The sequence below is a fragment of the Dasypus novemcinctus genome, chromosome 23, assembly GCF_030445035.2.
Source record: "Dasypus novemcinctus isolate mDasNov1 chromosome 23, mDasNov1.1.hap2, whole genome shotgun sequence".
Classification (NCBI taxonomy): domain Eukaryota; kingdom Metazoa; phylum Chordata; class Mammalia; order Cingulata; family Dasypodidae; genus Dasypus; species Dasypus novemcinctus.
Window position 1 is genome coordinate 63,653,924 of NC_080695.1, and position 27,904 is coordinate 63,681,827.

The following is a 27,904-nucleotide window of genomic DNA, read 5'->3' on the forward strand; positions in this document are numbered from 1 at the left end:
CAAATCACCTAACATGAGCCCAGACCCTGTAATGAGTCCTTTCTAACACCTTACTGAGATGCCCTACAGTTGCCTACTGGTGCATGGTCTCATCATTGCAATAAGTCAACACATCCAGCTTTGTTTAACTAAAGGTGTGTCTTGGTGTCTTCCCAGGCATCAACACTTCCATCATTTACAGCCCACGCTCTCTCATGGCTCCAGGCTGTTGCTTCCATCTGCAGTGCCTTTTCTACCTCCTTCCCCTTGCCTTCTCCTCTGTATCCTTCAAGGGGCATAGCAGTGGCTACTGGGCTTTTGCGGTCACCCCTCGGGCTGAAGTGTGGTTTGCTGGCCTGGCAGGGGAGCAGCCGCGGTAGGCCTAATTCCAAGCTGCTGCCCCCATAATAGGGTGGCTGGTCGGACTCACCGCCACCCCTGAAGGGAGCTCGGCATGGGCGTAGAGTGCCCTCGGGCCTCCCCTTCTTGGCAGCCATGCTTCCGCGGCCGCCCCTCCTCCCGGATAGCGCCACACGATGCCTTATGAGGCAACACCCTTCTTCTTCTTTCTCCCTGCGCAGGCGCAGGGCGGAAAATTCCAGTCTGCCTTCCCCCCCCTCCCCCCCCCCCCCCCCCCCGACAGCAGCAACAGCCAGGCAAGGCGGGAAACTCAAGTCTGCCCTCTACCCCAGCAACAGCAGCCCCCAATCCCTAAACCCTGCCACTTCCCCCAGCAACAGCAACAGCCAATCCCTAATCACCACCCCTCCCCCTTCCAGTACCTCCCACTGACCTTTCTCCCCAGTAACTGCTTGTGGCAACCAATCAGAACATGGCATAAGCTTCGACCAATCAGCCTTCCCCAGCCCCTATAAAACTGTAGCCACTTCCTCAATAAAGTTGGACCTGCGTGTTTACCTCGTCTCCGCGGTAGTTCTTCTCCCGTGCACCCTCCAGTCCTGAGAGCCCCCGACAAGGGCCTGGCCTCCCTTGTCCCCAGTTCGTCGCCTGCTTCTCCGGGCGACCCCTTCGTCTCCGGCCTCACCCAGCGACCCTGTCAGCCGAACCGTGCAACCCCTGTGAGACCGACCCCTCGTCTGCTGCCGGACCGATCCCTCGTCCCAAGCCGGACCGACCCCTCGTCCCAAGCTGGACCGACCCCTCGTCCGCAGCCAGACCCCACCGCCACCAACAGGGCAAGCCGCAGCAGGCTTTGAACCTTCTTATGCTCAAGCACCATTCTTTGTTTTATTACGTACGTTATGATGAATGTTATTATTCCCATTTTACAGCATTGGATTAAGTAATTGAGGCCCAGAGAGGTTAGGCCACTTACTACAGAGATTCAAGGTGGCCTGCTCATAACCATCATGCAGACATTTCTCAAATTTTAATGCCTATATGCCTTATTGCCTTATTAGAAATGCCATGTGCTGGGTCCTGTCCCTAGAGGTTTAGACTGACCAGGTGTATTAATTTATATGGCTGTGTAACATAGCTTAAAACCACACACATTTATTATCCAACCATCTCCATGGGGCAGGCATCTGGGCACAGTTTAGTGGGGTGCTCTGTTCAGGTTTCACCAGACACGGTCTCCGTGTGTCTGAAGGTTTGAATGGGGAAGGATGTGCTTGCAAGCTCATTTGGGTGTTGGCAGAATTCTCCTCTTTGAGGCTGTTGGACCGTGGGCCCCAGCTTGTTACCTGCCTGTGGCTGGAGGCCACCTGGGGTCCTCAAGACTGCCTGCAGCTCCCAGCCATCCAGCCTCCAACCTGCACAGTTAACGACGTGGCTGTTTGCTTTTTCAAGACCACCAGGGGACTCTCTCTCTAGGCTGTTAATATTGAGTCTCATAAAATGAAAATGAACCATGGGAGTGACAGCCCATCACCTTTGCCATGGCAAGGCACAGGTTCCGGGTGCACTAAGGGGATGGGGAACCATCTAGGGGGAAACAGCAGAGTTTGGCGATCATGGAGCATCAGAGAATTCTGCCTACAATAGCAGGTCTAGGGTAAGCCTGGCAGTTTTCATTTTAAGGAGCCCACCCCCAAAGTGATTCAGATGCTGGTCGAAGGTGAGATCCTATTCAAGAGAACAGGGCAATGGAAAGTATGTGAGCTCTGCCTGGGTCCAAGCCCTTCTCTTGGGACTTTGGTAAGTTATTTAAGCCCTCAAACTTCATTAAAAAAATAGGAGTGATCATCCCCGTAATAACTAGACTTTATAGGACTATTTTGAGGATTAAATGAGATAATACCTGTAGACTACTTAGAGCAGAGGAAGCAATCAATAAATGGTAGGTTATCATCCTGTATGGAACACATCCTCCCGACTCAAATTGGAAGGAAGTTTTCAAGACCCTTCCCATTCAGTCCTTCCTGGTTAGGTCTGGTATTCTAGGAACTTCCACAGTCTCTGTGCTCTCTTCCATCACAGCCCTTATCTAGTTATTGTACTCCCCCACTGCACTGAGAGTTTATTAAGGCAAGATACCATATCAGTTATGATAAGCCAGGTTTTGCTACAGTCACAGATGACCCCTGGACAGCAAATGTTTCTTTCTCACATTGCATGTCCATCGTGGGCTTGTCGCTTTACTCTGGGAGCTGCACATAGACGACCCTCTGTACAGGGCATTGCCAGACTCACAGTGGATGGAAGAGAGACAGAGCAAATACCGCCTTAGCTCTTAAATCTTACTGGGAAGTGACACTTGTCATTTCCATTGGCATATCAGTAACCAAACCAAGTTCAGTAGGGTGGGGACATAAAATCTTCTTGCAGGAGGATATCCAGAATATTTGGCCAACAGTGTTACAATCAATCCTGGGGACTTTGTAACATTAATTTCAGGAACAGTAACAATAGTGGCATCGTCAACAATAATAATAGTTGCAAAGCACCAGGAGCTGTTCCTAGCTCTTTGCATCAATTAGCTTATTTAACCCTCAAAACAATGCTGTGAGGAAGGGACTATTTTTATCCCTCTTTTACAGATGGGGAAACTGAGGCACCAGCAGGAAAGTCCCATTGCCCGAGATTGCAGAGCTAGGTGGAACCTCCAGGGCCCTATGGAGAGGTGAAAGTGGGGCTGTGGTGAGAATGAAGTGGAGGCTCAGGAAAGGGTATGGTACAAAATTCTGGGATCCAGCTGGGGAGGCTCCTCTCCCCCTTGGGAGCTGCTCAGTGACCTTCTCCTTAGCATCAGGCTCCACAGGGGCCATCTCTTCCCATAGCTGTTACTCAGCTCCCCAGCTGAAAATCCCGTGTTTAGGGCTTGCCGAATTCCATAAAAATGTCAATTAAATTGATTTAAAAATGCTCCAGTCTCATTAACAACAAACTGTTATTGCCAGTGCAGGCAGGCAGGGCTAAGAATAAATAATATGAATATTAAAAGGGTTCTGGTGTCATTAATTATCAGTAATAAATTATCCCCCACCCTCCCCTTTCTCAGGCTGCCAGGGATCCCTTCCTCCATGGGAAGAGTCATGACTTGAGGCCTGAGACCAGCCATTGTCATCTCAGGCCCCAGGAATTGCTGCCTCTCTGGTGGCCTCTGAACTGATCATTTTAAATCAGTTCTGCAGCATTCTGCCATCACAGGGTGGGCCCCAACCCAGCTCAGCCTCTGGCCCAGGGAAGGGGCCTGATCCATGTGTGCTGAATGCTTAAATGAATGAAAATGACGGCATGAGCTTGCATTGGCACCTCACTGCTCCAGTGTGGGTCTGGGCTTTGCAACTTCTTAGCTGTGTGACCCTGGGTAAGTCACTTAACTTCTCTGAGAGCCAGTTTCTGCTTCCATGCAATGGAGTCAGTCATAATAGTAACTACTTCACAGGTTGTGAAGACTAGAGAAATGATGCACTAGGCACATAATAAGTGCTCAATGACTGTTAGCCATCATTGCCATCATCATCATCATTTTAGTTATAATTGCAATTCTATGGTGGAGGAACATGTGGGTTTTCTGGTTTATTCCAAAAATTCTACAACCATTAAAAATGACATTTGGTGGGGTGGGTGTAGCTCAGTGGCTGAGTGCCTGCATCACATGTGTGAGGTCCTGGGTTCAATCCCTGCTACTGCCTAAAAAAAAAAAAAGATGTTTGCAAAGACTTTTTGATAGTGAGAAAAAATGCTTATGTTATGATACGCTTAAATAAAAGCAGACTACAGAATTCTGTGTGCCTTGCGATTGCATGGATGTTAAAACACAGACAAAAATGGGAAGGAGATACAGAAAATCATTATTTGTGATTTTCTGTGGGTGCTGAAGTATTATGTTCTTCAGTATATTTTCAGTAGCTTTTAATTTTTTACAATAAGCATGATTTGTTTATTATGAAACATTTCCAATATATACAAAAGTAAAGAGATTAATATTATCAACACCCATAAACCCATCACTTAGATTTAATGTTTGTTAACATCTGGCTGTATTTATTTTGTCTTTTTTTCTCTTTTGGGTGAAATATTTTAAAGTTCCTGACATCATGACATTTATCCCTAAGTATTTTGGTATGTGACTCAAAAAATAAGGATATTTTCCTACCTAACCACAATATCATGATCACATCTGTGAAAAGTAAAGATAATTCCTTAATATTACTGAAAATGTGGTCCACATTCACATTTCCCCAATGGTCCTCCAAAACGTCTTTTTACACCTGGTTTGTTTAACCCAGGCCCCAATCAAGGACCATGACTACATATTCTTTTATTTTAAAGGTTTATTTATTCCACTCCCTGCCCCCGCCTCATTGTTTTTGCACTCACTGTCTGCTTTTTGTGTGCATTTGCTGTTTGGTTCCTCTGTGCCTACTTGTCTTCTCTTTAGGTGGCTCTGGGAACCAATCCTGGGACCTTTCGGAGTGGGAGAGAGGTGCTCGATGGCTTGTGCCACCTCACCTCCCCGTTCTGCTGTGTCTCTTATTGTCTCTCCTCTGTATCTCTTTTTGTTGCGTCATCTTGCTGCACCAGCTCTCCACGCAGGCCTTCACTCCTGCACAGATCAGCATGTCATGCAGGTCGGCACTCCACATGGGCCAGTCCGCCTTCACGAGGAAGACCCAGGAATCAAACCCTGGACCTCCTCTATGGTAGACGGGAGCCCAACTGCTTGAGCTCCATCTGCTTCCCTCATGCTCTTGGCTGTCTTTAAATGTTGAACAACATCCTCCCTACTCCCTTTTATTCATCACATTGATTTGTTGAAAAGACCAGGCCAATTGTCCAGCTGAATGTCCCAATTCTGCATTTTCCTTTTTGTATGTGTTTGCATTGCCTTTTAAAAAAATCCTAGTAACATATATATAACATCAAGTTTGCCATTTTAACCATTCTCAAGCATACAATTGAATGGCATTAAACACATTTACAATGTTGGGTTGCCGTCAACACCATCCATTACCAAAACTTTACTTTCTTTTTTTTTCATTACCAAAACTTTTCATCACTCAAAACAGAAACTCTGTCCCCATTAAGCAATACCACTCCCGTTGCCCTCCTCCCAGCCCCCTGGGAACCTTAAATTCACCTTCTGTCTCTAAGCATCTGCCTATTCTAGACACTTCATATAAGTAGAATCATACAATATTTGTCTTTTAGTGTCTGGCTTATTTCATTTAGCAGCATGTTTTCAAGGTCCATCAACATTGTAGCATGTGTCAGAACCTTATTCCTTTTCATGGCTGAACAATATTCCATTATATGGTTAGAGAACTTTTTGTTTATTTGCTTTTGTGTTGATGGCCACTAGGGTTGATTCCATTCTTTGTCTATGCACCGCTCTTATTATATGAAAATACTGTGATAAGAAGTACCCCCCTCTATTGCTCTTAGCCCTTTCCCAACTTTGTAAGCAATAATAGCCACACTAGTATAAGCTCCATGGTTGCACTGATTTAATTTTCACAATAAACTCATGATGTAAGTACTTTTTCATCAGTCCCATTTTACACATGATGAAATGCATGCACAGAAGTAAAATAACTTGCCAAGGCCATATGACCAGTCATACCAGCTCAAGCCAGCACACTTCACCCTGTACCATATTTCAAGAGCTGAAAGAGATGCTACAAAGTGAGAAGGGAGGTAGGGAAACCAACCCTGCTGATGGGAATTGAGTCATGTCTCCTCAAAAGCCATGTTCATGTCCTAACTTGTGGTCCTGTGGATGTGAACCCATTCGCAAACAGGATCTTTGAAGATGTTATTAGTTAAGGCAGCCCTTAATCTAATATGGTTGAAGGACTTAGAAGCCAAGGAACTAGGACACAGAAGTAGAAGAATCCAGTGGAGGAGAAAGTCACATATTGCCATGGGATCGAGGATTGCCAGAAAGCCATCGCCAAAACCCTACAAAGTTTGGAGAAGGCATGGCCTTGGTGAAACCTTGATTTTGGTCTTCTCTCAAATTGTGAACTAATAAATTCCTTAAATTTAGGTCACCCAGTGAGTGGTATTTGTCATAGCAGCCCTGGCAAAGTAAGACTCTTGCCTTAGCCTGGGGCTGCTCAGTGAAAACTCAGGAGCAGTCTCTAAGATGTCCGGGGAGAGGTCTGGAGGGAGAGAAGGGAGTGGCATGGGCAGTGACTGGATCTGTTCTCCTTCTCCCAGAGCTCAGGGCTGCTCTGGGTCATCTCCAGAGTTTCCTCCTGTTTCTGTCCCTTCCATTATTAGCAGGCTGAAAGGGTCTGCAGATGCTTGTTCTTTTCTCTTGCAAGGAAGGAGAGTCCCTGGGACTGCTATTTATAGGCAAGGAGACATCAGATCCAGAAAGCAGCATTCAAGGGAGGGCCCCTGGTGTATCCATAGCACCCAGGATGGGGAACACATGTGCTTCATCAACTATTGCATCCTTGGGTGTTCATTCGTGAGCATTCTGGAAAAATCAGGCCAAGTACACCGTGGGGAAGAAACTGGAGGAGGAGTTCAAGCATCTGGGTTCTTAGCTGGATTTGCCTCTGCCACAGACAGGCTATGTATGTGTCTTTTGACACAGAACTCAGCTTCTTTGAGCCCCAGTGTACTTAAGGTTGAATGCTGTCACTTCTGGTTCCATCGTGGGGTTGTTATGAGGATTATAAGAGGGTAAGATTTGGAGCACTTCGAAAAATAATGATGGGAATATAAGAACTTCCCTTTAGAGTGTGGGTTGCAAATCAGATGTGCAGACTGGTTAGGTAGCTAGCAGATGGCTGCTAGTATGACCTCAACCCAAGGCCATGGTTGATCTGTTGAGTTGGCACCTGACCAATGATTGCCCACCCTGGGCTTTCTGGACTCAGTCATTTTCTCTCATGGGCTTAGATCCCAGCCGAGAAATGCAGGATCTATCTTCCCGCTATAGAGGAAGGCAGTGTGGCGAGGGAGGGAGAATGAAGGGAACAAATGACAAGGAGAAAGAGAGATGCGTGAAACTCTGGTTCTAGCTGTTCTTGGGATCTGGGTGCATCCCTGGGATTTGGATGTCAACCCATCTTTGGCTTCTTTGAGCCAATCACTTCTCTCTTTTTTTTGGCTTAAGCTCTTTTGAGCTTTGTTTCTTCCATTTACTGCTAGAAGTGTATTTGGTATACTGGGCAATAGGACACTCTCAGTGTCCACAGGAAGAGAAAGCTAAAGTGCACTAGGAGCTTAGACATCAACTTCTCGTTCTTCCACTTCATTTTAGGTGGAGGATGAAGCTCCAGCACCGTTAACTTCCTTGCCTCAGGTTACTGGGCAAGTGAGCAGTAAAACCAAGATGAGAGTCCAGGTCCCCTGACTTCTCTCCCAGGGCCTTTCCTACCCCTCCGATCTGCTTCGTTTATAGCTTGGCAGCATAGAATAATGGCACTTGTTAAAAATAGTAACTGTTCCTATTTATTGAGTAATTACTAAGCTCTTCCCTGTGCTTGGTGATTTCAATGTGCTGTGTTAATTATAACCCAATGAAGAAGCTGTTTGTATTCTCATTTTGCCTAGAAGAAAACTGAGGTTCAGAAAGGTTAAGCAACTACCCCAAAACACATAGCTAGTAAGTCACAGGGTCAGGATTCAAATTCAGCTGTTCTGGTCCTTGAGTACTCATGTTTAATCATGCTGCTCTGTGAATTTGGCTTCCAAGAGTGGCAATGGCCCCACACTCCTCCAAGCCAGGACCTTTCTGAGTCTGAGTGAGACTAAGCAGCAGTCCCAAGGGAGCCGACATTTCCTGCATCTTGTGGCTCCTGGCCTGGGAGAATTGTTCTTGGACTTGAGTTATTTACCCTAGAATTTGCAAGGCTGCTTCTTGCTTGGGTAGCAAATACCTCTGCAAATATGGATGGGAAATTGGCTTTGCTAACCCAGAGTGGGAAGAGTGCTAGGCTTTCTTGGGAAAGATGTTGCGGAGGCTCAGGACTGTGCATATCAGCATAGTCGAAGAGGCAGGGAATCTCCAAGTCTCCCTGCAGAGCTGGCATTAGTGCATAGTCTACAATGTGTGAACAAATGTGCTTAGTTAATGTCCCTCCCAAGTTCACAGAGGTGGCAAAGGTTTGATTTGTGATCACCTGTGACAGAACCACCTGGGGAGACTTTTTAAAAATGCAGTGTATCGGTTACCTATTGCTGTGTAACAAATTGCCTCAACTCTGAGAGGTTTAAAATGACGACTCTTAATTGGCCAGTGCATCTGCAGTTTGGGCAAGGTTCAGCTGGAATAGCTTGTCTTTGCTGGGGTAACTCTTCCGGGGTCTAGAGGATTCACTTCTGAGATGACTCACTCACATGGCTGGCAAGTTGGTGCTGCTTGTTGCTGGGAATTCAGCCAAAGCTGGGGACTGGGAGCCTTGGTTCCACTGTACATAGCCGCCTCTCTACTGGATGTTTGGACTTCCTTGAAACATGGTGGCTAGGTTCTAAGAGTGAGTTTCCTAAGAGGACAAGGTAAATTCATATTGCATTTTTTTAATGATTCATCCTCGGAATTCACTTAGTAACTTTTCTGCTGTATTATATTGGTGTAGGAATTTAAAAAAGGACCATATAGCTTATAGACTCAACCTCTTGATGGGGAAGAGGCAAGGTTCTAGAAGAGCTTGTGGATGGGAGAGATTGTTGTGTCATCTTTGGAAAACACACACTGTCACAGGTAGAATACCATGCCAGACCTAAAAAATCAGAGTTTGTGGAGGCAGGGACCAGGAACCTGCATTTTAATCTCTCTCATGGAACTTCTGTTGATTGCTAAGTTTGGAGGTGCTGACATGCATCCCCCCTAATCCATGCTAATGGGGCAGTTAGGTGTGGTTTACTAAGAGTCAGAGAATAGGTTTTTGTCCTGGCTGTGCTGCTGGATTCATGTGTGTCTTTTGACTCATTCCTATCTACTATTCTGGACTCATTCCTCTTAGCTGTAATAATCATATGCATTTCAGGGGATTATTCCAAGAATTGAATGGTATGAAGTTTGTAAAATGCTTAAGTTGGTGAAGTTAGTGTTTAAATGGTATTATGATTACTGCTAAAGTCTTTGTAAGTTTAAAGCTCTATTTCATTATAATAATCATATCTTCTGTTTGTTGGCAGCTCTCTCAGTGCAAGCCCAGCATTATTTAAAATCTGTGGGTATTATTCCCATTTTGCAGAAGAGGACACTCAGGCTCAAAGAGGTTAAATGACCTGTCCAAGGTAGTGGGAAGAATGAGGATTCAAAATGATTGTGATCTGGTTCTAAAATCCCCTCTTCTTCCACCACACTACACTGCCCCTTGCTATGTGATGTAGAACAAGTGGTTTTATATTAAATATGTTATTACCTCACCTGCATAGAGAGGTCTATAACACCTTACTTACCTGAAGGTCAGTGAGGTTTATTGTACTGGTAACAATCTCGGTTTACAAGACCTGGCCGGGATCCACACTTGTGGTTAGAACCCAGGACTGCTGCTCTCTGTTGATGATGGTGGAAAATGCAGTTCTAAGTGCCAGAAACAGGAGATGCTTGCTGTCCCCTTCCCATTCAACAGAGCCTTTTCTACCTGCCAGAACCCAACCTGGCCAGGAGGAAGGGAAGGGGATACAGTGGAAGGCTCATTGGACAGGGCTCCTGAGGCTTGAGCTCAAATCCTAGCCCAGTACAAGGGGATCTTGGGTACGTAGTAAAGGGCATCCCTACTCTGAGGGTAGGGCTGTCTTCTCAGCAATAAATAAGGACAGTGATTCCAACCTTATGGGATTGCTCTGAGGATTGCACACCTTACACAACTGTGAACATGCATGGACACCCCCCCCAACCCATTCACATGGAACGTGCCCGCCCAGGTACTCACATTTCAGCCTTTTATTCAGTTCAATTAATTAATTAATTAATAGGTGGTGCCGGGGATTGAACCAGGGACCTCGTACATGAGAAGCAAGTGCTCAACCACTGGGCTACAACTGCTCCTTCTTTCAATTTTTTTAAACCAAAGGTAACACAAGTGCATTTCCACCACAAACCAAGCCCTAGCATGAGTCTAATCCTCCCTCTCTCACCTGTGTCTCTCCACTGTCCCTTTCCCACCCCTCCCCCTTTCATCCCCTGGCCATTTCGTCTTTCTTTCGGGAGGCAACCTCTATGACCACTTCTTTGGTAACTTTTCAGAGATAATCTGTGGACATAGAAACATATAGGCCACTTCCTGAAACCTATATGTTTTTTTTATTTTTGAATGAGCTTTCTCTTTTGGAATTGTTTTAGATTTATAGAAAAGTTGCAAAGAGAGTACAAAGTTCTCACACACCCTCTACCCAATTTCCCCTAATATCATCATCTTATGTTACTAAGGTGTGTTTGTTAAAACTAAGACATTTGGGAAGGACTGATGTTCTCAAACAGAGGGAACTGTATCTCTCGAGAGAATTGGTGGCTCCCAATGAGTTAGGGCAGTCAAGTATGTCAAGCCCTCAACATTGTTGCAAGTATCTCTGAATATGGTCCTTCAAGTAATGAAGATTGATTGTCACTGTAGGCCCTGAGGGGAGGGGGAAAGAGGTATTGAATAGATGGAATCAGTGTAACTGTGGGGCAATGGAAGTGTTCCACAAGATCGTGCAATGATGGACATGAGACATGTTAAGTTACATACCAAAAATGTATAAAAGTCTATAGGGTAAAATATAAACCATAATGTAAAACATAAGATAACAAAAAATTTAGAAAATTGTATAGTCTAAAATATAAACCATAATGTAAACCCAAATGGAACTATGTTTGAAAGCTATTCCTTCAGTATCTGTACATCAGCTGCAGCAAATATAATATGAACATGTAAAAAGGTCATTGCTGGGGAAGGGACAAAGTGTTTGATGTTGGGTATGTGGGAGTACCGTATATTGTATATGTGAATTACTGTAATCTAAAACTTTTGTTAAGACAAACTTAGTAAGTAGGAAAAAAAAAAAGGAAAGATGTAGACACTGAGGAATAAAAGGAAGAAATTGCCTTGCCACTATACATAGAGGACAACACCTATAGTGGTGATGAAAGGCAAAATGTCAAAAACAAAGCTTTTTTATTTTTTCATTTTTTGATGCCCAACTTTATTTTTACTTTATTTAATTTTTCTAAATTAGTATGCATTCTATATCTAACCTTCAAACCCATCGCTATATTCCATTTTACTATTAATGGAACCTGGCAATATATTAGGCTTCATTTTTAAAGAAGTTTTGGACCACAGAGAGGGTCAACTACCACAGGGGAGGAACACTGGTGTGGGGTGTTATTGATAGGGGGCACATGGTTGGCAGGGAGTTCTCCAGGGCGTATATACAGGGTACATAAAAATGTTTGGATATTTTCATAGTGGTTTTAGTTAAAAATGACAACTGAGGGAGTGCTGAATTCCTAGCCAGGGGAGCTCTATCACATTCCCCAATGGAACAGCAACAATCCCCCAAGTGCAATGGCAAAGACAAATAAAGACGGATGGCCCAACAATGAGCCCTTGATACTGATGGCTACAATTATGAGCCTATGTGCCTGAAATATGAACTAGGCCTAGAGCTGCAGGGTACCTAGGAGTTACCTCCTGAGAGCCTCCATTTTGCTCAAATGTGGCCACTCTCTAAGCTAAAGTCAGCATGTAAATGCATTACCACCCCCAGTGAGGGACACGACTTCCAGGGATGAGTCTCCCTGGCACCAAGGGATTACTACCAAGCACCAGCTGATGATGTAACTAGAAAAAGATCTTGAATAAAAAGGTCAACTCAGACCAGCAGAATATCTCAGCTTACATGTAATATCAGACATTAAAAACTGCTTTATGACTTTGGATAAAAGGGGGAAATGGAAAGGACAAATGAGTTTATATGGCTGAGTCTCCAAAAAAGAGTCAGGAGGTCATCAGAGGGTTAATGTTTACACACACCTCAACAGGGTCCCAGAGACAGCCAAAGTAGATAGAAGCCTAGGTACTGGTATTCCTGAGGGCTACAGAGACCCACCATTCTATGGTCATGGCAGATGGCTCTGGAGTTCAGTGCCATGTCAGTTGGCCCTACTTTGGAATTTGTGTTCCTGAGTGTGATAGAGTTGGGCTCAAAATTGACCTTTCTATACATGCCTCTTCTGTTACTATTACCAGACCTGTGGTTGGTGCTGGGGCTGTTTGGTATACTCAGGAGATCTGAATCTCTGGACTGTCCATGTGACAGCCAGGCCCTGAGCCTCAGCAGACTTGTAACTCCTACTGTATTGGACTTACCCTGGCCAGCTAACAGGGAGGTGAAGAAGGTCAACCACCACCCCAGGGAGCCAAGAGTGCTGACAAGGGCAAGCAGGAGAATTGCATCCATCATCCATGTGGAATCTAAGCCCCCTCTTGATATAGAGGTGGAGTGGACATCACCATCTCAGGCTCCACAGGTTGGAGGAATAGAGTATGGATGAGAGTGGACTTACTAATATTCTATTCTGGAACTATTGTGATTAGTAATGGAAGAAATTGTAGCATTGATATGGAGAAAGTGGCCATGGTAGCTGCTGAGGGTAGGGAGAGGGAAGAAGAGATATGATATGGGGGCATTTTCAGGACTTGCAGTTGTCCTGGGTGGTACTGCAGGGACAGATGCTGGACATTGTATGTCCTGCCATGGCTCACTGGGTCGACTGGGGGAGAGTGTAAGCTACAATGTAAACCACTATCCATGTGGTGCAGCAGTGCTCCAAAATGTATTCACCAAATGCAATGAATGTACCACGATGATGAAAAGAGGTTGCTGATGTGGGAGGAGTGGGTTGAGGGGGGCGGGGGGTATATGGAGACTTCATATTTTTTTGAACGTAACATTTAAAAAATAATAAAGAAGGAAAAAAAACCTAAGACATTAACACAGGTACAGTGCTGTTCCTAAACTAAAACTGATTTACCAGTTTTCTTCTCTACTGCCCTTTTTCTATTCCAGGATTCAATTCAAGCTGCCATATTGCATTTAGCAAATATGCTCTTTCATGGGCAGACATCAAGAAAAACCTTCATTTTTTGCTAAAAGCAAATCTTCAGACAACCCCAACCACCAACAAACAACAACAAACCCCACAAATACTTTACTCATCAAAAAAAGCTGTGCAATGACCACCATTTTGAAAACCCTCCCCCCACTTTTTTTTTGCCAGATGTTTTACTTAATTTAATTCTAATAACAGCTCTGGTTTTGTAGATGAGGAACTGAGGCTCAGGAAGACAGAGTGATTTGCCCCTAGTCCTGGATTTAGCTCGAGGCACTGAACGGTGGTTCCAGCCAGGTCTGTTTGGCTTTCAGCTCTGCTTTGTGGAGCCTAACCCTTCCCTCCTCTTTCTGAAGCCTGAATCCTTAGGTGGTTTTGCCTAATGAAGAGATATGTTTTTTCATGCAATTTGGATCTGACCGCTGGACTTGGTGACAATTTATTTTGTGGCTTCCCAGTAAAAATGGAGTTCTTTTTTGGGAACAGGACTCTCAGAGGGCAGAGCCATGAATCTTAATGGGGCAAGAGGCAGCAGTCAGTGGTGAGGTGAAGGCAGGGTAGGGGGCCTGGGTGCCCCCATTCCAGCCCTAACTTATTCTGCATCCTTGGGCAAGAATTCTTATGCCAGCTGACAAATACTAATGGCCTTAACTTACCGATCTCTTATGTACCAGGTGCTGTGCTAAGTCCCTTACATGCATCACCTCATTTAATCTTCTCAGCAATTCCAGTGAGGGAGGTTCAAACATCACACCCATTTTAGGGATGAGGAAACTGAGGCTTCAAGAGTTGGGTATCTTACCCAGATAAGGGGAGGTACATCCAAAGTTTGGACATGAGCAGGGGGGCTCCAGAATCTGTGCTTTCCCCACTGTGCTATAATATGGATAAAAATATGAATATAATACAGACGTGGATAGTGGCTAACAATTTATTGAACATAGTCAATATAGCACACACTATTCCCATCACTCTGCACTATTTCATTTTGCAGCCTACATAGTAGACTCTGCGAAGTCGATGTTGTTATTACCTCCATTTTTCAGATGAAGAAATTGATTCCTCATTAAGTTCACTGGACGGATCATGGTCTTCCAGTCCCATGGACATTTTCTAAGAACTGTCAGTCACAGGAAAAGGATTAAGCTAACATGGACTCAGGCGATGGGGGCTAAGCCTCTCCCTCTTCGGAGGAGCTGGGCCTCACCTGTGCTCCCCTGGAGCCTTGGCTCCCTGGGGCTTGCCATGCCTGTCCTCCATCCGCCCCGGCCAGGCAGACTGTCCCCTTGGCAGACTGGGCTTTAGCTCAAGGCTCCTGAGTGCTGCGTGGCTCGGTGAACTGTGCAAGGAAGGGAGGCTCCGCCAACACATCACTGGCCAGCTCCCCGGTGGGTGCCATCTGGGACACACTGAGCCAGAGAGCCTCGACCAGCCCACGGCTGATCCTCCGCCCTGCCAGCCACACTTTCTGAGCACAAACCAGAAACGTCCAGCCCAGGGAAGGTGTCAGAGCTTCCAGGGGACAGCAACAGTCTGGTGGAACTTCTTCTTTCTTTTGACCCAAAGAGCACTATCAGTCATTAATAAGCTTGCTAATAAGTGACATTTGCTGAACACTTACTATGTGCTGGGCTCTCTGCTGAGTGTTCTCTGTGTATTGTCTCATTTCGTTTATTCCTTAAGCACCCCTCTATTGTAACCACTATTGCTATCCCCATTTTATAGATGATAAAACTGAGACACAGAGAGGTTAAGGGATCAGTTTAGGGTCACACAGCTGGTAAGTTTCAGACCCAGGTTCAGATTCTTATTTTTAAAGCTTCTCATCTGTCCATTTCTCTTACTGATGAGTGATTCTATCAGTCCCTTGCCCTTCCAGGTCCTCAGTTTCTTCTGCGCAATGCAAGGGTTGGATCACAGTTTCATATGTGTCCAGCAGACCCACAGAGTGCTGTACATGAGCTATGGTGTGGGTAGGTGTGGCATTGAGGAAGTGATAAGGAGAAACTGAGGATGAGTGTTAGGTTTTCAACACTTTCCCCCTTTTTAACCTGAGATAAAAGCTGTATTCTGAATTGGGGTTATGTGTGAGAGTTGGCTTACTAAAGGGCTTCTGCTCTTTAAAACAAGTTTGAACACTAGCAATTGCAGATCTCACATTCTTGGAGGGAAATGAGGCTCAGAGAGATTAAGTGAACCATCGACAGAAGCTCAGGAAATTCGTGACTTACTTAGGCGGATAATGCATTGGTTTAAAGTGCAATTTCTACAGCCAGACACAGACAAATTCTAGACCTAACTCTGCCCCTCACTAGTGGTGTCCATGGGCAGGTCAGCTCTTGGTTCCCAGGCCAGGTCTCCTTATGGCCACTATGTGTGCTCAGCACGGTTGTCGGTGCCCTGACTTATTTCCTTGTTGGAAGATTTCAGGAGCTGGTTCATCTTCTTTTCCTCTTTTTACCCCCACCCCTGACTCCCAACCCAAAGGGCATGGGACATCCAAATGCCTTTTGGACCTCCCAGTTACAATGCAGATGCAACGGTGTAGTAGAAGTCAGTGTTGTCGAGAAAAACAGGACCAACAGGTTATATATGTATGTAAATATGAGGAAATTTATTATAGGCATTGGCTTACATGACCATGGGGATTGGCAAGTCTGAATTCCATAGGGCAGGTTGTAGGTTGGGAAGTTGATGGTGATGTTGAATTCCCAGGAGAAGCCATGATTTGGGAACTAGAGTGACGGCAAGGATGAATTCCCCAGGAGAAGGTGGCTAGCTGAAGCAGAGATAGAAATTCTTCTTTCTGACTGCTGAAATCCTCAATTCTCCCTTTAAGGCCTCCAACAGATTGGGTAAGTTTTCTCTCATTGCTGAAGGCAATCTCCTCTGTCGATTGTAGATATATAATCAACCACAGAAGCAACCAGCTGACCAATAATTAAAATACATCTAGGAGACACACGTACAGTGACCATCAGGCCAGTGCTTGCTTGACCAAACAACTTCATGCCATAACCTAGTCAAGCTGACACATGAAGCTACCCATAGGTACCCAAGGACTGTGCCTGCTCAAGGAATAGTTTATAGAGACTTTCTATTAACCTCTACTAGAATTAATGACAAACAGATGAGTGTGTATTTATGGGTCAGGAAAGGACTGTTCTTGTGACAAGAAGCTGTAAGTTAGACACTGTCTATGACCCTAACCATAGTAGCTCAGTGAGCTTCAGCAGCTGACTTCACTCCCTAGGCCTCGGGTTCCTCATCTTTGAAGACCACCGTTGGGTGTTTGATTATCCCCAAGGAGCTTCATGGCTTGAAGGTGGCATGCTTCAATGATCCTGGGCACCAGGATAGATGGCCTCTCTCCTTGGCGCCCAGACGTCTCTCTAGGAGTCTTCTCCCTAGCTCAGACTCATGAATCAGAATCGCAACTGACCTCTTGCTCTGTGGGGTGAATAATAAGGATTTTTGAACCATCTTGGTCTTAGGCTTTTCAAAGCTCTGTCCTCTGGGACTGATCTGACCCAGCCGCAGTAGAGCTTGCGAGCCTGAAGTCTGACCTGGGTCTCTACACAGTGAAGGGTGGGTCTCTAGTGGGGGAGATTTCCTCCAGGAGAGGCCTGCCCTCCTGCGAGCATAGCAGCTGCCTTGCAACTGTGGCCTGCATGGGTGCGGGGAAGACCTCAACATTGTTCTCTCCCTTAAAGTAGGTGAGTCAAATTCCAGAACACTGATGTTTATGCGTGGGTGGCACCTGGCTGCTAAAAGGTGACACATATGGTCTGATTCCTTTCCCTCTGCAGACCAAGGAGCAAAAGTCTCAGGTCCACTTCTCGAGGGAGTCTTGGCCATCTCCCTCCCTTCTCCCTTTCCCTTTAGCCATACACACTCTGGGGTTCCTCACTTGATCCAGTCCTTCTTTCTGTGAGGCAGTGTGTCCAAACACAGAGTGACTGGTACTGCCATGGCCCACCTACCCTCCTCGGTCCCCCCCGGAAGGTCATTCATGGACAATGCCTGTGCATGCTGAGGGTTTTCTGTATTTCCCTGGTTGCTGGGCAGGTCGGAAGTGGGCCAGATCCTGTCGGATCCTTCACCAAAGCTATTTCATTGACTTTGCAAAATAACCTGAAAAAGTAGATTTTTTTTTTACCATCCCCCTTTTCAGATTACAGTTGATGAGAAGTTAAGTAGTGAGGCAAAGGTTTAACTAGGTTGATCAGTGGAGGAGGCAGGGTTACAAGGGTGATTGCAAAGCCTCTTAATATTGAAGGTTCCTTTCTTTCAGAGAGGTCTGGGGGGAGAAAGACAGAGACTGGCCGTTGGAAAGAAAGATACAGGTGAGGGCGACATAAGAGAGCAGAGGTCTCACTTGACAAGTGTTTCGAGTCCAGTTGCCAGAAATCAAGCCAGGCAGCCCCCTTCCCTCTCAGTAACCCCGTGCTCTCTTGCTCTCCCTGCTGGTAGACCAGAAGAGGCAAATCTTGTCTGATGTGTCTTAGAAAACAAGAAGGAAGCAAGTGGTGCTGTAGATGTCCTTGCGTTAGGCTTCCTGAGATCAGAGAGTGGGTTCCTGTACGAGGGTGGCAAGGCACAGGGAGAGACATTGGAGCAGACTCGTGTGTGTGTGTGTGTGTCGGCGCGCCTGTGAGTGGAGGGGGATTGCTGTACTCTGCTCAAAGCACTGGGGGAGGAGGAAGCAAGCGGGAGCGGAGACCTGAATAATTGATTCTCCAGCCGCACCAGACGCCCGAGAGCGGGTGGAGAGCGTAGTTCCAGCACCACGGACAGCGCCGCGCGCCGCCGCAGGCGCCCCCGCCGCCCGCCAGCCACCTATTCTGGCCTGGTGTCCTCCGTGCGCCCCGGGAGCGGGTGACCGCGCTCCGCGCCGCCGCCGAGGGACTGCGGGGTCTGCCACCGCCCGCCTCCGGGGAGGGCGACTGCGGGCGGGAGGCGTTTGCGACCGCCGGAGCTCCAACGCATCTCTGGCTCGTGCGGAGGCTGCACGGTCTCCCCGGCTGAGAACAAGTGCCTAAGTTGGCGTGGGGGCGCCCCAGTCTTTCTCCCCCTCTTCTTAGGAGGCGACCGCAGCGGGAGCACGCCCCGATGAGCCCGGATTTGCCCGGGTTGTGAACCGGGGTGGCCAGGCGCTCTCCGATCTCCCGCCTGGAAGTAGGCAGCTGGACGCCCGGCGCCGAGCTGGCCCCGCAGCGACGGGCCCGGAGGGAGCTGCCTTTCCCCGCCCGCGCCGCTGTCGGCCGGGGACGGCGGGGATCCCCGGTCACACGCGCGCGCGCGCTCCCACACTCGCTCACACACACACACTCGCTCTCACACACACCAGCCGGGAGCCTGGGCTGCGGAGAGGGCGCTTGGGCGCGCTCAGAGGACCGGGCAGCTGCTGTCCGGAGTGGGGTAGGAAGCCGAGCTCGGGCTCTTGGAGGGAGGCGCCGGGGGCTTAGCCGGAGCATGGGGCCCGGCGAGCGCTGAGAGAGGCGGTCGCTGCCATCAGCCCTGGAGATGACCAGGAGCGGCCACTGCTGAGAACTATGTGGAGGGAGGCTGCGGTGAGTATTGGCGCCCGACGCACGGCCTGGGCTGCTTCCTTGGGAAGGGGGCTGCGGGAGGCCTGAACAGGAGGGGGCGGCAGGACCACGAGAGGGTCGCTGCGTGGGAATGATCGCACCTCCCTCGGGGATCCGGGACCGTGGGAGTCCGCGTCCTTCCCTCCCCCTCGCCTCCTGCCGGCTCATCGCAAACTCAGCCAGCGCCCCCCCCCCCTTCTTTCTTTCCCTACCCCCGCGCTCAGCGGCTCCTGGCCGCACAACTCCAGCAGCCGGCGACCGGGAGGTGGTTGGGGGCGAGGACGGAGGTGCTGGGTTAGCTTCCCGTGGGTGGCCGACCTGGGGCTCCCGTGCTCTCATGAGCCTCGGAGCGGAGCTCTCCATATCAACCACAGGATTTGAGGATCCGCACTGGGGGCGTCTTTGGCAGGGAGCTTCATCTCTCCCTCTCCGCCTGAGACCCCCTGGGCACACAGTGGGGGCTGTGAGCGTTACAGACCGCAGCCTACACCCCAGCCCCTTGGCCCCCGCTCGTGGGCTGACCCTGCCTCTCCGTTTCTTCTCCGCCCCGGTAGAGCCCTGCTGCAGAGCCTCCGGCTGGGATAGCCGCCCCCCGTGGGGGCGATGCGGACAGCGCGGGACAGCCAGGGGAGCGCGCGGGGGCCGCAGCATGCGGGAACCCTCTAAACCCGGTGGCTGCTGAGGCGGCAGAGATGCTCGTGCGCGCAGCGCGCCCCACCGCATCCTCGACCTTCTCCGGCTACAGGTACGTCCGGGCGGGAGCCCTAGGCTCGGAGGGCCGGGGAGGAAGGAGACTCGGCCAAAGGAGAGCGGGAGAGGGATCAGGGGAGAGAGGGAGAGAGAAAGCGGGAGAGGGAGCATCGGTAGCGAGGCGCGGGAGGAACACCAGGGGGCGCTGCGGCTCCGTGGTCGGCGGTGCTCAGGCGAAGAGCGCCAAGGCCGGTGCGAGTTCGCCCCAACTTCCCCCAGCTCCGGCAGCGCCGGGCTAGTGGGGCGCGCGCCTGTGCACGCGTACACGACTGCGCGGCTGTGCCCTGGCACGGTACCTATGTGTGCAACGCTTGAGAACGTGTGCGGACTCCGGATGGCGGACGGCACCGCGACGGCGGCCTGCGGCGGTGCGCAGAAATGCGCGCGTGCCTGTGAGCGTGTGCAGCCCACTGCCCACGTGCATCCACGACTCGGCAGCAGGACCCGCAGTGGAAAGGCTGGGGAGGGGTTATTCAGTCCACGTCGGTCTGAGCGCTTCTGGGGCGCCTACCTTCCCCCCACGCACATTCTTTGCCAGCTCACACGCGCCGGCCCGCGGGGGGGAGGGAGCGCCTCCTCTCCGCAATTCTGCATTGCACACGGCGCGCGTGAGAGAGGGTGTGTGTGCGCTGCGCGTGTGTGTGCACGCGCGCGTGTAGGGGGTAGGTCCTGGGGCCGCTTGCGGTTGAGCGGAAGCCGCTCCACAGCCCCTCCGCGCGGGGTGGGCAGGCCCTAAGTTCCTCCAGGTGCCACCAGCGAGAATCTTCACTCCCAAGCGCTCAGGGTGTAGCCTAGAGGCGAGGAGCTGGACCTGCAGCAGGTGCCGCGGGTGCAACCAGGTCTCTGGTGCCCCCCGAGGGTTCTCAGGAGGCGCGGTCAGTTAACTAGTCTAGCGTCAAAGCGGCTAAGGGGAGTTGGCGCGCCGCTGCCGCCCTCCAGGTCTCGGCTAGAGCAGGGGTCGGGGTCGGCGCGTACTAGACTAGGTGATAGAAAGGTGGGGGGAAAGTTTGCTCGGCGCGCAACTCAGGGTCCCGGAGCTCAGGGGCTGTGGTCAGCAGCGAACTTGGGGGACGTGGCGAGATACAGGCTGAGTTGGGGGTGGGGAAGAGGCTGGAGACGGGAGGTGAGAAGGCGGCTGGCTGCGAGGATGGGTTTGGGGACAGGGATGGAGACTTCGCTCCGACGGGAGTTGTGGCTCGAGTCGGAGCTGGGTCTAGGGACGTGGATGGCGTCGTAGTGGGGAATGGAGTCGGGGACTCCGGCAGCCCGCGCTGGGGGTGGGCTCCACACCTGGCTCCTCGAGCAGGCGGCGGGGTCCGTAGCCTCCTTCATCTCTCGTCGGGGACCCTGGCTCACCGCTGCGCTGTCTCCCCGCAGGGACCGTAAGTGGCGATTATGGGCAGACTGGGCTATTGGACCCTCCTGGTGCTGCCGGCCCTTCTGGTCTGGTGCGGCCCAGCGCAGGGCGCGGCGGCGGAGAAGGGACCCCCGGCGCTGAACATCGCGGTCTTGCTGGGTCACAGCCACGACGTGACGGAACGCGAATTGCGGAACCTGTGGGGCCCGGAACAAGCGGCTGGGCTGCCCCTGGACGTGAACGTGGTAGCGCTGCTGATGAACCGCACGGACCCCAAGAGCCTCATCACGCACGTGTGCGACCTCATGTCCGGGGCGCGCATCCACGGCCTCGTGTTCGGGGACGACACCGACCAGGAGGCCGTGGCCCAGATGCTGGATTTTATCTCCTCCCAGACTTTCATCCCCATCCTGGGCATCCACGGGGGCGCGTCCATGATCATGGCTGATAAGGTAAGGGCGGGAGGGGATGAGCTGCCAGCCCTGGGGCCATAATCAGATGGTGGCCCCCCAGGTCCTCTGGAGACTTTGGCATCTGTCTTGATTTGAAGGGGGGGGCGTGGTCCCTGGCTCAGGTCCCACCTCCCCAGGCAGGAAATGAATGGAAACACCTTTTGCCTAGGTTATGAAACTGGGGTTCTCAGAGGAATCCCAGCGTGCTTTGGAATATGCTGGAGCAGGAGTGCTTGGAGATTTCCAGGTACTACACAGAAGCAGGCCTGGGTACCCATGAAACCGTATGGCTCATATTCCTATAAAGTCAATTTTACTTGGTTTGGGGAAACATATCCATCCCTCACTCCCTTGTGGTAAGTGAAGAAAAGTATTTAAAAATATTGCACGTGGGGGTATGTTACAGGATAATGCAGGGTTTTTAGGTAAGGCACAAGAAGGTAGGGGAATGCCATGCCTCTGCTTTCCCAGACTCTGCAGTTAGGAGACACAAGGATGGAAAGTTTGAGAAACCCTGAGTCAGAGGGACACAAGGGAGGCCCCCCTCCTCCAAGCAAGAGGCTGTGAGGGGAAAGGAGAATGGGGTTCCAGGTACAGAATGTGGGGACCTGGTGCTTTCCCTTCCATGCTCCTTGTGTAGGGCTGAAAATTCCCAGCAGGGCCTCCACAGCCTTCAAATAGATGGGCGTCCAAATCTCTTGTCTTAAAATGAGAGGGAAGGTCTTTGGTGGACCCGCTGGGAGCACTGGTTTGGAGAAAATGGGAGAGACTTGAAGACTTGAGCGACACATTAGCAGTCCTGGTGTGGGAACTGGGCTGAAGTGCAGGGAGTGGAGAAGCTTGGAAGGGAGAAGCAGAGTGGAGAATGAGGAAAAAAGGAGGGAGGCACGGGTGTGCTGGTCCTGTCTATAAGCCTCGGAGAAGGATCAGGAGTCCGACGGGCTGGGGGAGGGGAGCACCATTGTGCTGGGTGTCGCGGCCCCCAGCCCTTCTTGGAGAGTGTTCCTTAGATAGCAAGAGACATCTGAATGGCGCCAACAGACGTTGGTCATGGCACTTTGCACCTGACGCTCTCAAAGCACTTTTATATTCGTCAAATCAGATTCTGCCTCTGCCTCAGCAGTTCTCACCAGTTCCTTTGGGAACTGTATTAGTTCTTGCAGGTCTCCAGGGCTGCAGCACACTCAGCCGAAGTACACAACGGATGCAGTCACTTATTAAACATTCATTTTAAAGGGTTTGCAGCCTAGCAGAATTCCTGTGTGTGGTGGAGCATTTTTACCAGTCACCTCTCAGCTGTGGGTGGGGGCTACTTTCTGAGGTAGAGAAAGTAGGGAAGAGCCATGCCTTGCCACCAACCTACACGTCATTTCAGAGTTGGAAGGGACCTCCCTTTCTATCTACTAGACCATCCTGGACCTTTCAGATGAGGAGACTGGGGCACAGGGCAGGTAAGAGACTTGGTCAAGACTACACAGTGGCTGATGGAACGAGAGCTCAGCTTTTCTGGTCCCAAGCTGTGATCTGATATTTTACCACATTAAGCTCTTTTTTTTTTTTTTTTTAACTTTGGAATCCTATTTTCAGGAAGGCCAAGGAGTTAATCTGCTTTTATAGGCACTCCTGAGCCCTGGAGAGGTGCATAGTTGCAGGACACCCTGCAGCAAGTGCAGGCGCAGAGGACCTGTGTGTGAGGAGGGGCCAGCCTGCTGTGTAGCAATGAAGTGGGAAAAGGTTTCCAGCAGGGACTCGAGTATAGTACAGTTTGGACGTCTAAATGCTACCACTCGTCTCTCCTCCCTTTCGAATTTTTCACTGAAGGCGCAACATGCATAAAAGAGTAGCCATATTGTTAGTGAAGTCTCTGGTTAGGCAGTGGCCCAGCACAACTCATTGGTAAATCTGGTCAAAGCTGGATTGGAGAAGGTGAGTTAAGGCTTACCCTGGGAGGTCAGAGCAGACTTCCAGCTCTTTCTCCTCTAAGTCTGAGCTGTCAGGTCTGTGGTTTAGGTTCTCACCTGACTTACCCAGTCGATTGTAGAGAGACAAGCAGGAGCAGAGAAGGGGCTGGTAGATGAGCAGCCCCTTGAAATGCAGGAGCCTGGCCACTAGTCAGTCTTGAACCAATTCAACTAGCAGTTGCTCCTTCCTTGAAGCAGGGTTCAGAAAGCGGGTTTGAGAAGGCCAGGGAGTGCATGTGAGCTTCCATGGGAGGAAGCTGCCATATGGGAGGTGGACAAAAGTGCCTCCCCACTTAAAAAGTAAGGAACCAAATGGAAATCAGGAAATGGTCAAAGAAAGATGAGAAAGGACAGCTTCAGAGAAGTCAACATGAGAGAGATTTAAGAGGAGATGGAAAAGAGAGGACTGGAAGTGTCCATTGGCTCAAAAATGGGAACAGGAATTGGATACCTCCCATTTTTGTTGGGGATTTCAGAGTTGTATTGAAGAGCTTGCCCTCACCCCCATGATCCTGGTGGAACTGTAGGGAGATAAGACAAGATGGCAGGGAATCAAAGAAGTCGCCTGAGAATGTTAGTTTCTATGTGTGGAATGCACAGGTGATGAGAGGAGCTGGGTTAGAGGATGGTGTTTGCAGAGACCTGGATGTGTTTAAAAAGGAAAAATGGGGTCCAAGAAGTGAACATGCCTTCCCTCCATTGGTTACACATCTCGTTGGCTTCTGCCTTTGCCACCCATTTCTTTTTGAGTTCAGAAATGAGTAAAGTTCTCTAGGCTCTGGAGAAACAGGCATGGGAGATAGCCTAAAACTCCCCATTTCTTGGGCCTGCCAGAGGTGTTTGGGTCACAACGTCCGAATCTCCTCAAACTGGCTAGGCCTCTCTCCTTCCCCAGGAGATGATGTTGAGCTGGCAAAGCTCAGAACACAGGTCTGCTGTGTGTGCTTCTAAATTGGCAAAGTGGTGGCACCTCATGTAAGAAAGGCTGTTAACTTGATTACCAATTAGAACTCGCATGCAAATTTTTACTTTTCCCTTAGTCTCCTTGATCCTTGAAGTAAAGGACAAAGCCCAATACTAATTGAAATGGTGTTAAGTGGCAGATTTTTATTTATTCATCTAATTTACAACAGAGATGTTGATTTTTGCTTCTATCAGTGGGTGCTTTTGCAAGTAATTAAATTAGAAGTGAAAGCAGTGTTTGATGTAACGTTCTAATTTTGTCTTGGTTTGGCTATTTTGACCCCCTTCAAACGAAATTCCACCCTGGTTGAGGTACCAGCCCCTAGTAAATGCAGTGGATGGACTAGTTCTCTCTGTTTCTGCTCAGTGTCCTCCCCTCCCCTCCTTTCCCTTCTAATTCCTGACTGCTCCATGGGGAAAGGCAAGGTTTAGTACCTACATCTATCCATGGTAGTAAACTGTGTGGGATTTGCTTTATGTGTTTTTTCTATCCAGACCTCATTTCCTTCACTAGAGTGTAAGTCCCTTGAGGGCAAATTTTTAAAAAGTATATATTTGAAATAACAGATGTTCTTCTTCCACAGTTTATAAAAGTAATCTTTTTTCATTGTAGCACACTTGGAAAGTACATTAAAGTTTAAAGAAGAAAATAAAAATCACTCTCATCATCTGGGAGTAACTAGTCTTGACATTTTGTTGTATTTCCTTCTAAGCTCTCTTCATTTAGTTATAAATGATTAATTGTGTATATGGCTTTATTGTGCTTTGCAATTTGTGGACTTTCTAAATGAGAAGACACAGGCTTTTCTTTAATTCTGGAAAAATCTCAGCCTTTATCTATTTAATATTTCCTCTCTACCATTATCTCTAGTCTCTTCTTCCAGAACTATTGTATATGGTTTATAGATATAAATATATACTATTCTCCATGTATCTTAAATTAAGTTTTTTTTTTTTTTCAATTTTCTATCTCTTTGTGCTGTGTTTGGAAAGGTTTCCTTAAGTCTGTACTCTTCTTAACTAGCTCTTTTGTGTCTAGCCTATTATTTTGACTATCTGTTGCATTTTTAACTTTGACAATGACACCCTCTATTTCCAAATGCCTAATTGGTCCCTTTTCACAACTGCTGGTTTGCTTTTTAAACAACTCTCCTCACTTTGGGGATCCGTTCCCTTGGTCCTTTAAGAATTTTAAAAATACTTCTTATAAAGTCCTTCTCTGATTGCTCTAGCATCTTTGTTTCTTCAGGTATGAATTCTTCCATTTGTAGTCTCTTAATTGGATGCCACCATACGTTTTCTAATTTTTGTTTGTAAACTTATTTTCAAGACACCTTCCTGTGTTCATCTGCCCTAGATCTGTGAGGGGGTGTGCATTCAAACCGGAGCTTATGTGCACAGCTCACTTCGGAGCTCTCTCCTTGTTCCACACTCCTCTAGGCACAGGCTTGGGTTCCAGGGTCAGGCTGCTAACTTTATGTTGGCTCCTTGACGCAAACAGTGGCCTCCTTTTTGTCTGTGACTTAAAGAATGGCGCAGATTCACAGCTAGCAGCATGGCTCTGGGTCCGCTTTCGCCCCCTGCCCCCCCAGTGAATAGTGATAGCTCTGTTTCTATGGCTCATTTTAGACCTGTCCCCTCATGGATCGTGTGGCTTTGATTCCTACTTGAAATTGTTGAGTCTCATCTTTTTATTCATTTATTTTTAGGGAGACCTCTCTGTTTTTGATCAGTGGTTTCCTTTTCTTATTTCAAAGCAGAACTACGTAAATGTAAAAAGAACTGAAGATTTCTCTAGGCGTTCCAGGTCTTAGGAGCCAAAGAGGGAAGTCACTGAATATGTTCACTCTGAGTTTGACCCAGTTATGTTTCACAAACTGCTTTTATTATCTTTAACTTGAGGATGTGTTTTTGGACTTTTATCATTCAATAGACTTCTCAAACATGATTTTTAGTGGCTACAGAGTGTTCTGCTCTTACCATAATTGTTTTAACACTCCTCTATTTTTCTACCATTAAGTGGCATCCTTTCTTGCCCGTGGGTGTGCCCTTCTTAGTACTTTGCCCTGGCCCTGCCCTTCACAATCATTACCTGGTAGAGATGTGTTGACCAAACAAAGCCACTGGTTCTGATGCCAGCTTGCTGCAGCTTCTGAACGAACACGTCGCACTGTGGTTCTGAGTTCTACGCGTGGTGTTGGTTCCCTCCGTGCCAGCTGAGCTCCCGGGTGTGTGCTGGGTCTCTCCTCCCCCTGCTCCTTCGAGGGGGCAGATAATTACCCCCTAGCCCAGGGATTAACATTGACTGGGGGATTACATAAAAGACTCGTGTCGTGCTGCTGAGGAACGCCTCATCAGCAGGAGGTGGAAGGTTGCGTGCTTGTGACGGGGCAGTTTTGGAATTTGAATGTGAGTGGCGGGGCCTTCCTGTTAAAGGCCGAAACCTCACGGAGAGGGCAGACGTGCTGTGGCGGGGCCGGCTCAGCAGCTGCTGCAGGGGCATCAGGCTGTTCCTGAGAGCCTGGAGGGGTCTATCTTTAGCCTCTGGGGTAAGGCATGTCAGATGCAGTCACTGACTCCTCCTCACTGAAGTCATTGGAGAGCAACAGGCATCACCGCAGTGGGGCGAGTGACTCCCGGCCAGCTCTCGGGGCTCACGGGTAATTGCCTGCATCCCTGCTGCGACAGCTGGGGTCTGCAGGGTTTGGGGTTGCTCATCTTCTCTTGGCAGCCTCAGATGGAAGATTCTACTTTAGGTAGCATGACAGGGAGATGTGTGTGAGAGAGAAAGGAAGACAGAGACAGAGAGAGAGAGGAAGTAGGACTTAACTCTGGATTTGTAATGGGGAGCTAGTGGCTTCTGATAAGCTCATGGCGTAAACAAGAGGTTATGAGGTTGTAAAGGGCTGTGTTCTGTTCACCATGCACGCCCCCTCCTTTTCCTTTGCATTGGAATTAGTTGCCACCATTTTAAGGTTGCGAGATACCACATTTTGAAAAATCCTAATTTTTTATTTCTTTGGGGAAAAAATCACAAGGCCTGGCAACTCTGGGCCCACTTTTCCCCATGGCAGGTGTTGGCTGGAGTTGAATGGCTGCCCCTCTTTAGACGGGGCACGAGCTCTTCCTTCCTTCAGTCACCAGCTTGCCCGCTTCCCACAGGTGTGTTAGGTGTTGACCCTGAGGGCGTTGGAGGTAGCGAGCCCTGAAGTAAATGAAGCAGAAGCCCTGGTCTTTGCGCTTTGGTCAGAGCCTCTCTCCGGCATGCTCCTTCTGTTCCAGGGGCCGCTTCTTCTCCCCGGGGTGCAGGACACCAGCCCACTGTGCTCTGCTGTAGCTCTTAAATCCTCCTCTAAGCTGCACTCAGTCAGCCCCTA

General features: G+C 48.8%; 1 protein-coding gene across 6 annotated transcripts in view; it reads left to right on the forward strand.

Moving 5' to 3' along the window:
* The first annotated feature begins 18,039 nt into the window (after positions 1-18,039).
* The window catches only part of GRIN2A (glutamate ionotropic receptor NMDA type subunit 2A), a 456,692-nt gene continuing 446,827 nt past the window's right edge, over positions 18,040-27,904 (forward strand). For all 6 annotated transcript variants that reach the window (XR_009183080.1, XR_009183081.1, XR_011647224.1 and 3 more), the window contains exons 1-3: positions 18,040-19,026; positions 19,599-19,789; positions 21,172-21,603. Coding sequence is in view for 2 of the 6 variants with exons in the window: in XM_012526023.4 (XP_012381477.1) it covers positions 21,190-21,603 (414 nt within the window). In the remaining 4 variants the exon portion in view is untranslated. The remainder of the gene's footprint in view (positions 19,027-19,598; positions 19,790-21,171; positions 21,604-27,904) is intronic.